Source organism: Elephas maximus, chromosome 3, assembly GCF_024166365.1.
Source record: "Elephas maximus indicus isolate mEleMax1 chromosome 3, mEleMax1 primary haplotype, whole genome shotgun sequence".
NCBI classification, from domain to species: domain Eukaryota; kingdom Metazoa; phylum Chordata; class Mammalia; order Proboscidea; family Elephantidae; genus Elephas; species Elephas maximus.
The window spans coordinates 104,446,343-104,462,917 of NC_064821.1; the positions used below are offsets into that span (position 1 = coordinate 104,446,343).

General features: G+C 34.7%; 1 protein-coding gene across 3 annotated transcripts in view; it reads left to right on the forward strand.

The window, feature by feature from the left end:
• Positions 1 to 16,575, forward strand: part of HOOK1 (hook microtubule tethering protein 1) — a 77,134-nt gene that overhangs the window by 56,185 nt on the left and 4,374 nt on the right. For all 3 annotated transcript variants that reach the window (XM_049879397.1, XM_049879396.1, XM_049879399.1), the window contains 7 exons: positions 3,240 to 3,380; positions 6,453 to 6,546; positions 8,291 to 8,325; positions 8,851 to 8,933; positions 9,558 to 9,658; positions 13,133 to 13,234; positions 15,797 to 15,865. In XM_049879397.1, coding sequence (XP_049735354.1) covers positions 3,240 to 3,380; positions 6,453 to 6,546; positions 8,291 to 8,325; positions 8,851 to 8,933; positions 9,558 to 9,658; positions 13,133 to 13,234; positions 15,797 to 15,865 — 625 coding nt within the window. The remainder of the gene's footprint in view (positions 1 to 3,239; positions 3,381 to 6,452; positions 6,547 to 8,290; positions 8,326 to 8,850; positions 8,934 to 9,557; positions 9,659 to 13,132; positions 13,235 to 15,796; positions 15,866 to 16,575) is intronic.

Sequence of the window (16,575 nt, forward strand, 5' to 3'; positions counted from 1 at the left end):
AGGGAACTGCCAGATTCAGAAGACAGTGAGGAATGAGGGATATCATCGTTGATGTCATGGATCTTGGCTTAAAGCAGAGAATACCATAAAGATGTTTACGTGTGTTTTACTATGCAAAGGTATTTGACTTTGTGGATCGTAATAGATTATGGATAACATTATGAAAAATGAGAATTCCAGAACACTTAATTGTGCTCATGTGAAACCTGTATATAGATCAAGAGGCAGTCGTTTGAACAGAACAAAGGGGATACTGTGTGGTTTAAAATCAGGAGAAGTATGTGTCAGGATCATATCCTTTCACCATACTTAATTGGTCTGTATGCTGAACAAGTTCTCCAAGAAGCCAGACTATACGAAGAGGAATGTTGCATCAGGATTGGTGGAAGACTCATTAACAACATGTGATATGCAAATGACACAACCTGGCTTTCTGAAAGCAAAGAGAACTTGAAGTGCTTACTTATGAAGATCAAAGACTGTAGCCTTCAGTAGGGATTATACCTCAACATAAAACAAAAACCCTCATAACTGGACCAATAAACAACATCATGATAAGTGGAGAAAAGATTGAAGTTGTCAAGGGTTTCGTTTTACTTGGATTCACAATCAACACCCATGGAAGCAACAGTCAAGAAATCAAAGGATGCATTGCATTGACACAGATGTCACTTTGAGGACTAAGGTGCACCTGACCCAGGCTAGGGTATTTTCAATCGTCATATATGTATGTGGAAACTGGACAATAAATAAGGTAGACCGAAGACTTCATGCATTTGAATTATAGTGTTAACGAAGGGTATTGAATATACAACGGACTGCCAGAAGCACAAACAAATCTTAGAAGTACATTAGAAGCGAGGATTGTGAGACTTCATGGCACATACTTTGGACATGTTATCAGGAGGGACCAGTCTCTGGAGAGGGACATCATGCTTGGTAAAATAGAAGGTCAGTGAAAAAACAGGGAGGCTCTCAGTGAGATCATTAACATAGTCACTGCAGCGATGGACTCAAACATGGCAACGGTTGTGAGGATGGCACGGGACCGGGCATTATTTTGTTGTGTAGTACTTAGGGTTGATATGAGTCAGAGCTGATTCAGCTGCACCTAATACCAACAACAAACATATGGATAATGTCTCATCTTGTTTTTTCATTCATTAGTTGATTGATATTTGGGTTGTTCCCACCTTTTTGTTATGAATAGTGCTGCTATGTGTGTTCATGTACAAATTTTTCTGCAGATACAGCTCTTCAGTTTATACCTACGAGTAGAGGTACTGGGTTATATGTTAACTATATTTGATATTTTGAAGAACTGCCATACTCTTTTCTAAAGAAATTAAACAATTTTTCATTCTTACCAGCAATGTTTGAGGATTCCAGTTTTTTCATGTTCTTGCCAGTACTTGTTAATATCTGTTCTTTTTTTATGTAGCTGTATTTTGTCATAGTGAGTGTGAAGTGGTATTTCATTGTGGCTTTGATTTACATTTCTCTAACGACAGTGATGTTGACTATCTTTATGTGCTTAATGACCATTTGTGTATCTTCTTTGGAGAAATGTCTATTCAAATATTTTACTCATTTTTTATTTATGTCATTTGTCTTTTTATTATTGAGTTTTAAGAATGCTTTATATATCCTGGATATAAGTCTCTTGTCAGATATGTGATTTGTAGATATTTTCTCCCAATTCTGTAGGTTGTCTTTTCACTTTCTTAATGGTATTACTTGTAGTACAATAGTTTTTTGCTTTTATGAAGCCGAAGTTACCTGAGTTTTTCTTTTGTTGCTTGTGCTTTTGGTGTCTTTTCTATGGAAACCATTGCCTAACTTAAGGTCACAAAGATTTAGGAGTTTCATAGCTCTTATATTTAGTCTGTGATCCATTATGAGTTAATTTTTATATATGGTGTGACATAGGGTTCAGCTTCACTGTTGTGCATGTGGAAATCTTGTTGTTCCAGCACCATTTAGTAAAAAGTCGTTTACTCTTTATACATCAGTTTTCAAAATTGAATTCTATATTTTATTTTCTAATATTTATTAACTAAATTAATTTTAGAGAAACTGGATCATCACCAGAATTAAATATTTGACCCTAAGGTTCCTGGACATGCATTTTTTAGTTATTAATATCTAGTTGTTTTGGAAAGTCCTTCCAGTCTATTTTACATGTACCTGTAAGTAACCTTGTCACTTTTTTGCTAGGAGGTGAAGTCATGTACTACAGGATAGGAAAAAAAAAAAAAAAACTTCTGAGGTTTATGCAAAGATGCTTTAGCTATAATTATGAGGCCCTGGTGGCACAGTGGTTAAAGGCTCAGGCTGCTAACCAAAAAGTTGGCAGTTTGAATCTATCAGCTGCTCCCTGGAAACCCCATGGGGCAGTTCTACTCTGTCTGATAGGGTCGCTATAAGTCGGAACTGACTCAATGGCAACAGGTTAGGTTTTTTTTTTTTTTTTAAAAAAAATAAAGGTTTAAATATATTATGAAAGTATTAGAAGGTGAAAAGCGATATAACTAATAAACATGGTATTGTGTAAAGAGATTAATTACTTTTAGCAGGGAAGTCAATCATCATTTTAAGAGTGATAATGTAAAAAATATGAGCCTGTATTTTAGAGTTAATGGCGCTAGGATTCAGATGAACAAAAACTGGCATAAATTGAAATCAGTTGGCTTTGAGGAATGGAATTTGCAAGGGCAGCAGGCTGAAGAGTATTGCTTCTTATTTAATATCATTCCTATTTACATTAAAAAAAAAAAAAGTATGCATGTAAACCTTTAATAATTTTTCCCCAAAAGTAAAAATTTAGGTGCTGTCTTCTTACCATCATAAAAGTGTATTAAAAGTTTTAGACAAACTATAATCTTCTTAAATCTATTGATTTTTATTTTATGTTTTCTAAGAATATGCTTTATGTTGCCTTTGGTGGATAGTTTCTAAATTATGGAAGTAAAGTAATTCACATTATCCCTTTGGAATTTGCATAATAAATATTTAATGAAATGCAATCCTGTATATACCTGTACCTCAAAAAGTTTACTACTTGTTTTTTGAGGCAGTCTTGCAATGTACATTTTTCAAAAACAATAATTTTCGAGAACTTTGGTAGTATTTTAAAATTGCAGCTTGAGTGGACAAGAATTTCCTCTTTAAAAAAACTAAGAATGTGAAGACTATTACTTTTTAAAAATTAAAACACAAATTTTGCTTTTCAACATCAGGGAAGTATTTATTCGACTGCAGCATGAAAATAAGATGCTTCGCTTACAACAGGAAGGGACTGAGAATGAACGTATTGAAGAACTTCAGGAGCAGCTGGAGCAGAAGCACCGTAAAATGAATGAACTGGAAACCGATCAAAGGTGATATGCTTCTTTATAATATAACACCATGATAATTTTATTAACTAACTATAAATCTTGGTTCACAGAAGTGGAAAATAGTATTGTAGTTAAATTAGTTGGGGTTTTCTAGAATTCTGAATTTTTTGTTTGTAGTCTTACTACTATAAACTTCACCCATAAAACAAGTCAAGTGACTCATCCATTTCATTATAAAACTAATGGACTCATGGGCAACCCATTAATTTTAGCAGGCTTGGTCATCCAAGCTGTTCATATAGATGTCTTCGCAGTTGACAGAAAACTTAACATATGCATAAATGACAGTCTGGCTCTTTACGGTGGTCTGATGCAATAGGCTAAAATCAACGGGACGTAGATTTTGAAGTCAAATTTGAATTCTGCCTCTACTTTAGCTTATTAATAGTTTTGTCCTGGGCAAGTTACTTAAACCCGTTCACACTTGGTATTCTCACCTATAAATTGGGAGTGATATTTATTTGCAAGTTGTTATGAAGATTATAGAACTTCTGCTTAAAGCAGCTGGTACTTATCTAGTACCAATGAGGGACTCAAAACTGTAATAATAATAAAAATAGACAAAATTTATGTAGCCTTATATGCCAGGCACTTTTCTAGCCACTTTTTTATGTATTATTTGTATTTTCTCTTTAAGTGTAAGGAAGCAGAGGTTAAGTAACTTACCAAGGTTACAGAGCTAGTCAATCATAGATCCTACATTTGAACACTGTCAGCCTGGCTCCTGAGTCTCTGCTGTTAACCATTATGTTAACCTGCCTCTTATAAATAGCGCTCTTGTTACCAAGTATATTTGGATTGCTTTGTCCAGCCTTTGTTGAGCCTTAGAGACCTCAGAAGTCTGAGACACTTGAACCTTTTCTCTCTCAAACTTACATTAAAAAAAAAAAAAACCAAACCCATTGCTATCAAGTTGATTCCTACTCACAGTGACCCTAAAGACAGAGTAGAACTGCCCCATAGAGTTTCCAAGGAGCACCCGGTGGATTCAAACTGCCGACCTTCTGATTAGCAACTGTAGCACTTAACTACTATGACACCAGGGTTTCCAGACTTGTATACATCCTGTTAAATCAGCTACAGTTAAAAGAAGAATAACATTGTAACTTTCTGATGAGATCATTAAATATTACAATCCAATACAATTTTATACCAATTGCTAGCACTGGAGATACTAAGTTTCAATTTTTAGGGAATTAATAATAGGAAGACAGACATGTGAATACATAATTATTACATATGTGACGACTACAATAGGAATATTATGATGGGCAGATATATGTGTCTTACATAGAGACAGACATACTTTTTTTATTGTACTTTAGATGAAGGTTTACAGAAAAAAACTATTTTCTCATTAAACAGTTAGTATACATATTGGTTTATGACATTGGTTAACGACCCCATGACATGTCAACATTCTCCCTTCTTGACCTTGGGTTCCCTATTACCAGCTTTCCTATCCCTTCCTGCCTTCTAGTCCTTGCCCCTGGGCTCTTGTGCCCCTTTAGTCTCTTTTTGTATGGGCCTGTCTAATTTTTGGCTGAGGGGTGAACCTCGGGAGTGACTTCATTACTTAACTAAAAGGGTGTCCAGGGGCCATACTCTCAGGGTTTCTCCAGTCTCTGTCAGGCCTGTAATTCTGGTCTTTTTTTGTGAGTTACAATTTTGTTCTACATTTTTCCAGCTCTGTCCAGGGCCCTGTATTGTGATCCCTGTCAGAACAGTAAGGTAGTGGTAGCCAGGCACCATCTAGCTGTACTGGACTCAGTCTGGTGGAGGTCGTGGTAGAAGATGTGGTCCATCAGTCCTTTGAGCTAACCTTTACCTTGTATGTTTAGTTTTCTTCATTCTTCCTTGCTACTGAGGGGGTGAGACCAGTGGAGTATCTTAGATGGCCGCTCACAGGCTTTTAAGACCCCAAACGCTACTCAACAAAGTAGAATGTAGAACATATTCTTTATAAAGGATGTTATGCCAGTCGAGCTAGATGTTTCCCGAGACATGTTCCCCACAGCCCTCAGCCCAGCAGTTCGATCCCTCAGGGAATTTGGATGTGAGAGATACTAACTCTTGCTGGTAACTTCCAGTGGAGACAACTTTTAAGCAGGATTTTAAAGAATGCAATTTTGCCGAGTTAAAATCTGCACTAGTTGCTAGTGTCAATCTCTTTAAAAAAAAAAAAAAAGGTCACAAGGAAGTGTTGGGAAAATGGTGACCTTCCCCTTCTCCTAATACATGTTGAAATCTGAAACAGAAAAAGGAAAACTTGTTCTTATTTATTATAGAACTCTAGGAAAATTAAGCTAGATTTCTAATTTTTTTTTTTTAATCAGGGAGTACAGTGCAGAAAATTTTACGGTTTTGCCCCTGATACATTAAGTACCTAAATTTTTTAATTTGGGTATATATGTTTTAAGGATAAAAATTTTTTTTTTTTTAAGTATTTCCTTGGAAGTAACTTATTATACTAGATATTGCACCTAACTACAGATAATTATTCAGCATTTCTTATTGCTATTAAATGTCTGTTTTATGAATTAAATTTCATGAATGTACCTTTAAATTGTAGATCCTTAACTACTTTGTTGTAGCCACTGTGTCAGTCCAGCACATTGAGGGTCTTCCTCTTTCATTGACCCCCTTCTTTATCAAGCATGATGTCCTTCTCTAGGGACTGGTCCCTCCTTATTACATATCCAAAGTACATTAGATGAAGTCTCACCATCCTCACATCCAAGGAGCACTCTGGCTGTACTGCTTCCAAGACAGACTTGTTCGTTCTTCTGGCAGTCCGTGATATGTTCAGTATTCTTCTCCAACACCATAATTCAAAGGCATCAATTCTTCTTTGGTCTTCTTATTCATTGACACAGTGGCCGCAATAATGGGCTTAAACAAAGCAACAATTGTGAAGATGGCACAGGACCAGGCAGTGTTTCGTTTTGTTGTACATAGGGTTGCTATGAGTCGAAACCAACTTGAAAACAACTAACAACAGCGACTATTTTGACTTTTAATAAAAATGAATACATATGACTCATCTTACAATAGGCTGAGCCAAGAACGAATCCGAGAATTGCAGCAGCAGATTGAAGACCTCCAGAAATCTTTACAGGAACAAGGCTCCAAGCCTGAAGGTGAAAGTGTAAGTAACTTAGAAATTATAATAACTTTACTGTGTATAGATGCTGTAATAGCAGGTCCTGATGCCCAAATTAATCTAGTATTTGAGTGTACCACCCTTATCACTGAGGGTACCATTAAATACCGTATATATCCACAGAATAGATGCAGTGATTTTGCCACCTTGCAGTCTATAAGTTGATCATATATACCATAAGGGGATTTCTGTCTGCCTTACTTCAACAGCTACATCTAAGTTCATGGTAATTCCTGATTGAGAACATGCTACAATTGAGGTCTTTGCAGTTCTGCTTAGATTCTAACAGGGCTGGACTGAGAAAAAACCCAAATGAGCATTGTCAACAGTCACAATTGAAGAAAATTTCTAATAGGAAATTAGAAAAGACAAACTGATTTCTACCAAAAGAGCATTCAAAACATGGGTTATACTGGCCACCGCAGGACAGAAACCTTAGTACAATCTTAGAGACTTCACCCCTGCCACCCCCATTTCCTCCCTCCTTCCATACCAACTCAAGGTCTTGCCATCGTCTAATGGCTTTTGATGGCTGAGATTGTGAGGGGGCAGAGATAAGGGGACTTAAAAGAGATCAAACTTAGCCCAACTCTGAATATACTTAGTAGTTTCTTTATAGCTTGATCTCGGTATATGTAGGAGAAAAGAAGCAATGATTGAGGAAGGTGTGTATTTCATTCAAAACAACAACAAAAATGATAGGGCTAGATGTGTGTTAGATAGATAATGATTGAGATTAGAGAGAATGTTAGTAAGTATTCCCGTATTGATGGGGGAGGAAACTATGCAGACTAAGTAAAGAAATGAAAAGGAAGATTAAAAGACTAGCATTTCCTTTCTGTCTTTTATATCCTTTATGTGATTTTCTCGTTTTTCCCTGGGGGCTTGGAAAATAGAAATGGTCTCATGCATGGTGGCATCTCATATGTGCATATATACAGTATTGTAACCTCTCTAATACAAGTTTCTTTTAAGCCATATTAGAGAATACTTTTAAAATGGAATCTATTTTGGGGACTAAATTTTGGATGAAAGTATTATAAAGGGTTTAAACTTCTTGATCTTTTTTTTTTTTATAATTTATTGGTGCCCAAATCGTATTTCAGATTGCACATTTTAAACCTTTCAGCTATTCAGTAGATTCAGAACTACTATTATAATTTAAATTTTTTTGAAGAGGAACTTATATTTTCTAAATTTTTGTTTTTTAACAAAATCCAATTGCCTCATTAACAGTAAAGTGTTGCTTTTATAAGGATATAACTTTGGTGTTAATATTAAAATGTTTTCATTTTAATGATATCAATGTTTAATTATTTCAATTCTTTAAGTCTGTTCTTTGTTAAAGGCCTAAAACCTTAAAATATGTATTTTAAATGAATAATTCTTTAGATATCTAAATGTTTGATACTCTTCAATATATCATATTAAGCTTGTACTTGCTGTTCTTCAAGTACAAATTTCATTTTTTTAAATTTAGAAATACAAAGCATTTTTTTCCTGTTATTCATTTCTCTTCCCTATTTCATTTCCTATTCTTTTTCCTTTTTGCTTTGAAGTAAAATATACCTAAAATGTCACATTTTCATAAGTATGTTATTAGAAGTACAGACTTTTTAAAACATTTATATTGTTAAATAGGACACCTTCAAAAGGAGGTAAAATTTTTTTGCTGTCTGGAAAACTTTGTCAAGATAAACTTTTAAAGCAACTTTTTTTAATTTTATAGTCCAGCAAACTAAAGCAGAAGTTGGAAGCTCATATGTAAGTAAAGCTGATATTTCATTTCAAATATGAAAGGGAAAGTGTAAACACTTGTAGAGTTAATATCCTTTTCTGATTTTGTTTGTACAAGCAAATACCCTGATGTTCTCCACTGCCATCAACGAATAAAAAGAAAAACATGATAAAAGATTTAGACTGCTTCCAACAATCCCAAACTATTCTTTTAGTATTGCCATTTGAAGAGTTTAGTAAGCAGACAACTATGACAGCTCTATTATGTAAAAATATTAGATGCTAAACCTGTAAAATATTTCCTTTTACATTTTTGGAAGTGAGAGCCGCAAGGGGGAAAGAATTTAACGTTTTTAGCACCCACCATGTGCCAGGCAGTTTACATCCTCACAGCAATGCCTAGAGTTAGACAGGTATCATTCCCATTTCACAGATGAGGAAGCTAAGGGTGAGAAAGTGCCTTGCCCACAGTCCACAAGTGTTATGTGATAGAGACCAGTTTTCATTCTGGGATGTTTGACTCCAAAGCTCCACATTGTTTCTACTACTTAGGGAAAAACTAACAGAGGTCCATGAAGAATTACAGAAGAAACAAGAGCTCATTGAAGATCTTCAGCCAGATGTAAACCAGAATGGTAGGTATTTGTAAAAATCTGAATCAGGTGATATGTAAGGATTTGCTGTTTAGTTGAAGGATGCAAGAACTTTATATGAATTTTTGGACAATGCATAGGTATGTATATATATTGAAAGTAAAGACAATGAGATTTCTAGTGAAGTCATTAATAAATGATATAATCTTGAACCAAAAAGTGTAAATTGGTGAAATGAACTAATTGATATATAGGAGTATCAAACATTATAAAACATAGTAGGATTAATAAAATGAAATGTAAATAAAGCAATGATTTAAAATTAGATAACAGTGAAGTTCAAAGCATTATATAGAAGTAATGCTTTATTTACCCTTATTGTGATTATGCCCGTATTGTAAGGTGTATTTGCTCATCGGAATACTTAATAGAAAGGAGAAAAATGGCTAGATCAAGCAAATTGTAGGCATTTTTGTAACAAATTAATAAGAAATGATCAAGGTTGTACAAGTTTTAGATGAGAGTTCACTGAAAAGAAGAAATGGAAAATTTCTTAAGTTCCCTTGCCAGTCTTTAGAAAAGTAAATATGATAAATATAATTTTTTGTGTGATGATGAACTGTTTTAGATAGGAAGTAATTACTTATGTTTAATTTTCATTAACAGTACAAAAGATCAGTGAACTTGAAGCTGCTCTTCAGAAGAAAGATGAAGATATGAAAGCAATGGAGGAAAGATATAAAATGTACTTGGAGAAAGCAAGAAATGTGAGTAGTTTAGCTCTCAGAACTCAAGTCTTTGTGGCCCATGTTCTAATTAAACCTTGTGCTCCTGGTTGTATTGCTTTTCCTGTGTCTACATCAAGTGGCTTTACTTCTGACTGCCTCTCCTTGCCTGTCAGATTCCTGGTGTGTGTCTACCTCAGCTCATACTTTCTTAGTCTCACTGATCAGTGCCAGGTAGACATGTGGCCCATAGGGACAGTTTACATGTTGACTGTAATGACTTCTTTAGAGAAAAATCACTACTATAATGTATGGAATCTTTAGCTGTTAAAGTGAACATTTTGCCTTTTGTGACAATTTAGTTTGTTTAATTTTAATCTAGATTAGACAGTTAAACACAATTTATTCTAATATTCACCAGACCAAATCCTTTTTATTTTGTACTTTTATTTTAAATGCCTATAAATACTATTCTGATAAAATAATTTCCATAAATTACTATATATATTTTCCTAATTATTAGTATTCTATTTCAGAGAATGTTAATGTACTATTTTCTATTTACTGAATACAACCAAGAAATTTTATGTGGAAATTTTAAAATATTGTTAATTTATCTATCTTCCTTTCTTATATTTAAGTTCTCTCTCTATATATATATCAATTAAGGTATAAACAGTATTTGCAGCAACAGATAAACCCCAGGCTCTTAAGGCTTAACAAAATATAAGCTTACTTCTCTATCACATGAAGTTCAATGATTGGTGGAAAGGAGTTTCTGCTCCATGCAGTCAGAGCCCCAAGCTGACAGAGGCTCTGCCTTCTTCAACACAGGGTTTCCATGTTCTTGACGTTGTCCAACTAGTGTATGAGGGAAGACAGCGTAGATTGTATGAGTTGTGTGTAATGCTTTAGGCCTGAAAATATTGTAAATCACTCTCATTTCAGTGGTTAGAACTCAGGCACATGGCCATACCCAGCTCCAGAGAGGCAGCTACATACACTAGCTAGCTATGCTTCTTGAAGGAAAGGGAAGTAGGCTTGGCAAACATCCAGGCAGTCTTTGCTGCAATTTAGTTTCTCTCAGTTACGAAAGTATAAATGTTTATAGAAGAAAATATAGAAAAGTTCCCAGAGACAACTGTGTTAACATTTTGGTATATTTTTGTAACTGCATTTTTTTAATGCGTATTTTTCACGTCGTTGTTGATAACATTTCTATTTTTTAGCTTAAAATATTAAGCATTTCCTTCTGTCATATAAATGTAATTTAATTAATATTTGTTGAGTCCTGTTGTGTTAGTGGAAACAGCAGTGAACAAGATATATACTACCCTATGGAACCTACTTTGCAAAAGTAAAGTAATGGCTACATAATATTTCATTGTGTGGGATATACCATGGTTTATTTAATCATCATTCTATTGTTGGAAATTGTTCTTGTTTATTTTTCTTTTATTTGCTACTAGAAATAAAGCAATAGGCAACATATTTATACAGAAAGTTTTCCTCTTATTTTGGTTTATTATCTTAACCTTATATCCTAGAAATGAAATTATTGAGTCAAAGGATAAGAATACTTTAATGAGATTCTTGATAGGTATTTCTAAATTACATTCTAAAGGATTGTAACTACCCAGACAAAGCAGGGACAATGAATACCATACTTTTGTCATCAATGAGTAGTATCATTTAAAAAAGTTACTTGTTTTGGTAAGCGTGACGTCTTTTTTACCCCTAAGTGTTATTTGAGGGGTGAGGGAGGAAAGACTGGTTAAAGTAGTAATGTACATCCATAGCCGAAAATTCACATAATATAAAAAATCATAACCATACAGTCATTACTTAGAGGTGAAAACATTGTAATTTAATTATGGTTGAAGCTCTTTAATGTGTTCTTTTATAATGTGAGCCCTGTGAGGGCTGGCACATTGTCTCTGGCAAACTGCTGCATTCCCATTGTGCTCCATCTTGGTGGTATCTGCCACATATAGGTACTCAGTAAATTGTTTTTGAATGAATAAATAAGCCACAGTAATATTTAAGTATATTGTCTTTTAGACTTTTTCCATTACCTGTACAAATATAGATGACATTTTTATATCTCATTAAATAATTTTAAACCTTTTTTAGTAGACATATAATTATTATCACGGGGTCTATTTTAGGACAGTATAGTTTTTTTTTTTTTTTTTTTTGTACCTTAGATGAAGGTTTACAGAACAAACTTTCTTCTCAATGAACAGTTAGTACACATATCGGTTTATGACACTGGTTAACAACCCTACCACATGTCAGCACTCTCCCGTCTTGACCTTGGGTCCCCTACTACCAGCTTTCCTGCCCCCTCCTGCCTTCTAGTCCTTGCCCCTGGGCTGGTGTGCCCCTTTAATCTCATTTTGTTTTATGGGCCTGTCTAATTGTTGGCTGAAGTGTGCACCTCAGGAGTGACTTCATTACTGAACTAAAAGGGTGCTGGGGGGCCATACTCTCAGGGTTTCTCCAGTCTCTGTCAGGCCAGTAACTCTGTTTTTTTTGTGTGTGTGTGTGTGTGAGTTAGAGTTTTGTTCTACATTTTTTTCCAGCTCTGTCCAGTTCCCTCTATTGTGATCCCTGCCAGGGCAGCGAGTGGTGGTAGCTAGACACCATCTAGTTGTATTGGACTAAGTCTGGTGGAAGCTGTGGTAGTTGTGGTCCGTTAGTCCTTTGGACTAATCTTACCCTTGTGTCTTTGGTTTTCTTTATTTTCCCTTGCTCCAGACGGCGTGGAACCAGTGGAGCATCTTAGATGGCCTCTCACAGGCAGGACAGTTTGTAGTTTTTGCTTGTAATTTGTACCTGACATTTCCAAGTTGGTTTCCGAACAGACTGCTGACTTCATAGTTAGGTTGAGTTTCTTAACTGTGTTCTGATCAAACATCTGTTTTACCCAACTTTTAGTGATTTACATAAATGTGATTGAGGACCTTAGGGTTTACAGACAAATCACCAACATCTACCATCTATTATGTTGATTTTATCACCTATTGTATTGTTCTTACCTAATAAATTACACATTTAACAAGTGATATTGAGAAAGATTGTAAAGAATTTCATTTTTGTTCCTTACCTTTATTTTGTAAAATCAGCAAGTCCCCTGTTGTTACTAAATTCACTTTATTTTTTTTAAACACTCAAGTCAAATAAATGTGGAAAGAAATTATTTCAAGACCTCAGTGCTCAGAAAGTTTGAAAAGGCTAAAAAACTATCCCTTAGTACTGAGCCTTGAGGAAGGGAAACTTGATTTTGAGATAAGGACCTTTCTATTTTGTACTGAATTTTTGCTTTTTCATCTATAGAGTAAGTTATTTTTGTTATTCAAATCAGATTGTACAGCAAGCTATAGTTAGCTCCTAGATCGCTTTCCGGACAAATTCCGTTTTACTTACACAGACTTTATAGAATATATTGTTATATTTTAATACTTGATAAGATAAAGTGAACATAAAATATTGTTTCCTTTTTTCTTTAAACAGGTAATAAAAACTTTAGATCCCAAATTAAATCCAGCATCAGCTGAAATAATGCTACTTAGAAAACAGTTGTCAGAGAAAGAAAGAAGAATTGAGATCCTGGAGGTAAAATTTCCATATTTACACATCTCCTGGTAATTAACTGTTATCTTGTAATATCTTGTATTTGCCATTAATTATCAGGTTTCACAAGAAGTTAGAAATAGGTTTTAGCACTTCGTATGTTTATTACAAAGAATCTCACTAGCTCTCAATGTTGGTCTCTATACAGTTTATTTACCCTGTTTATATGCTGCATTGTATGGCTCTCCCCTATAACAGCCCAGCATATGCATATACCTGACTTTTTAGTAGATCGCTGCCCAAATGCTCCTTTTAAAATTCGGTCGATGTGATTTTCATTCAGGAATTTAAAAAAGAAAGAAGCTGATCTAACCTTTTAAAAATGGTACTGTGTTCACTCAGTTAACCAGCTTCATCTTCTCCTTCTTCCTGACCTGATCTTTAAACAAGCTTATCAGTTGGAATTACTGGTAGAGGAAGTACTTTCTAGATCCTAGTAAGCCCTTGAACTAAACAGGTAATCTTGATTATTAGTCTTGCAAAGTTGTGGTAGTAATGGCATGCTCTCATTAATTAGCTGAACCTTTAATTTTTAAAGTTATTTTTATGCTAGTTACATCAGCAACAACCAAGTATGTCAATATGGAATTGTATAATTGTATATTTTTTAGATTTTATAATTGGGAATATTCTAGTTTAATTTATAATCGTTTAATTTATAAAATATTTCATAAAATTACTGTTTTTAATACTGTGGTGATATTTTATGTTATTTTTAAAGACAGTATAAACTTCTTCATAATAGCATATACATGATTGCAGAGCCATGTTGAATTCTAAATACCGGCCTTGAAATTCTTATAATTTATAGTTGTTTTCTTTTTAGATTAACTAGGAATTTTATATTTCAGAGAAACACATTATATTCTCTTACTGTTGTTTATATATAGAAATTGTGCACGCACACACACACATACACATACACATAATTTCTGAGCCAGTAGATAGGAACTGTGGTAGAAATATTTTTGTTTAAAAAGTTGAACACCCTCTCTTCCCTATATCCAGAGTACATACCAACCTGATGTGTACTTGCTATAAAAACTTGTGCTTGTCCAAGCCATGTCATATATTGTAAAAAGCATCAGATAGGGAAATCTCTCTGAAGAAATACTATTAGTTCTTCAAGATCCAACTCAAACATCACTTCCTCTAAAACTTTCCCTGCATTCCTTAGGCAGACTTCGTTATCTGTCCATGTGATTTCATGTACTTTGAACTCATTGATTTATCCCAGAATAGCCTTGTTTTTCTTGTTGGCACTTGGCAGAGTGTCTTGAGGGCAAAGGTTTGTCTTATCTGCCTCTGTATAAACCAAAAACCAAACCAAACCCATTGCTGTCCAGTCGATTATGACTGATAGCAACCCTACAGGACAGAGTAGAACTGCCAAATAGAGTTTCAGGGCAGCACCTGGTGGATTTGAATGGCCGACCCTTTGGTTAGCAGCCATACCATTTAACCACTACGCTACCAGGGTTTCCTATGTCTGTATATCCAGCGTTAAGTATTACATACATCAGGAGGCCAGGGTTACAGTTTTGTTGGTAACTTCTTCAGTTCTTCCTCTTGTACTTCAGTCTTCTTACCTGTAAAATAATGTGACTTAGACTGGATAATCTCTGAAATCTAAATTTCTCTGATCGTTTACTTCCCAGTGAAAGCCATCATGAGAATACACACTCTCGTTGATGTTTGCAGTGCAAGTATGTCAACCAAATGGTGCATTAACTATAGGGCTCTGAGGAAAAAACCTCAGTTAAGTCACAGCATGTGGGCTTTCGGTTATGTGAATTCATCTCTACACACTTGCACAAAGAAAAAAGGAGAAAAATAATGTCCATAGCAGAGGTCATTTTGTCTGCCATCCCTCTCTGGGAGTCTGTGTCTGGAGTGGGTGTGAGCTAGGAGAAGGGCTCTGACCTCCCTCATCTGGGCTTGGATCCTGTATGCTTTTCGTATCATGAACATCTTGCCCTGCGTGAAAAATTCATGTTTCAAGACAATATATTTTTTAATATAAACCGTCTGTATCTGGTGATCAACCAAGTTAGAAAATTATCTGTATTAAAGTAGTCAAGAAATAGATGTCAGACTCTATGGTGACAGATAAATAGGGTTACCACCATGACTTGAGAGATGAAAATTTGTGCCAACTTTTATGAGGGATTTTAAAGGATTTTCCTGGTTATTTTTTACGGTGTCGCCTTTCTCCTAAGCCTTGAGCTCTCCATAGATGCAGCTGCACTGTCTGTTACCTGAGCTAGGTGTTATCTTTATCTCTAGACATAAGGGACTATAGCAGAAGAATCACTCATTTTATTTTGAAAATGACTTTGTTCTGCCAGTCACAAATCCTTTTCTTCCCTAAAGGTCTTGCTGCGTGCATTTCTGCATGATTCAGTTGACATTTTGACTATTATTGTGTCTCACAAATTCATTCTTCAGATTCTGTCAGTAACGAGCATGTTGAAGAAATGATTCAGATTGTAATAGTTTGGGATGATTTCTGCAATTTTTAACAGTCCTCATTTCTTTTTCTAGAGTGAATGTAAAGTAGCAAAATTCCGTGATTATGAAGAAAAACTCATTGTGTCTGCGTGGTATAATAAGGTGAGTTGAAATTCAGCCAATGATTAGATGTCTAGAACAGTTTTTATCAAATGTTTTTGACCAAGAATCGCAGAAAGAAATACATTTTATATCATTAATAAGTACACATACATGTTTATGTATATAACAGACAAAAGTTACCCTGACTGTGTATACTGCATGCAGATATTTTCTGTTGTATCTTCCTATCTTTTTTAAATGTTGCTCATAATCTACTAAATTTTACAGCTTATTAATGTGTTACCGTCTTTAGCTGATGGTCGTGAAATGTAAGGTATAACAATTCATATGCTTATTTGAACTGAAACATTTAATTTGTGCTCCATAAAAGGTTTCTGAAGAAATGTGGGTGCTGTGTAATGCACAATCAAGTGCTTCTGATACTCAGAATTCATTTTAATATCTTCTAAAGCCCCTCAGTGTGTCCTTTACTATGTCTGTATTCTTTTTTATCCAGGAAGTACACTTCACTATTTTTTTTTATTGTCTATCTGTCCTACCTACCAAGGAAAAAATAGTACAAAATAATTCAAAATGCATTTTTTTTGTCATCTTTTATATCAGTGAGATGTTTTCAAGAGTAGCATTTCATAATGTATGTGATTCTTTAGGGTTATTCTAATCAGCTACCTCTTTCAGCTGCTGCTTATTTAATGAGGGATTATCATTTTCCAGACTCCCCACATGAACCCTATGGTTTACTTTCATAG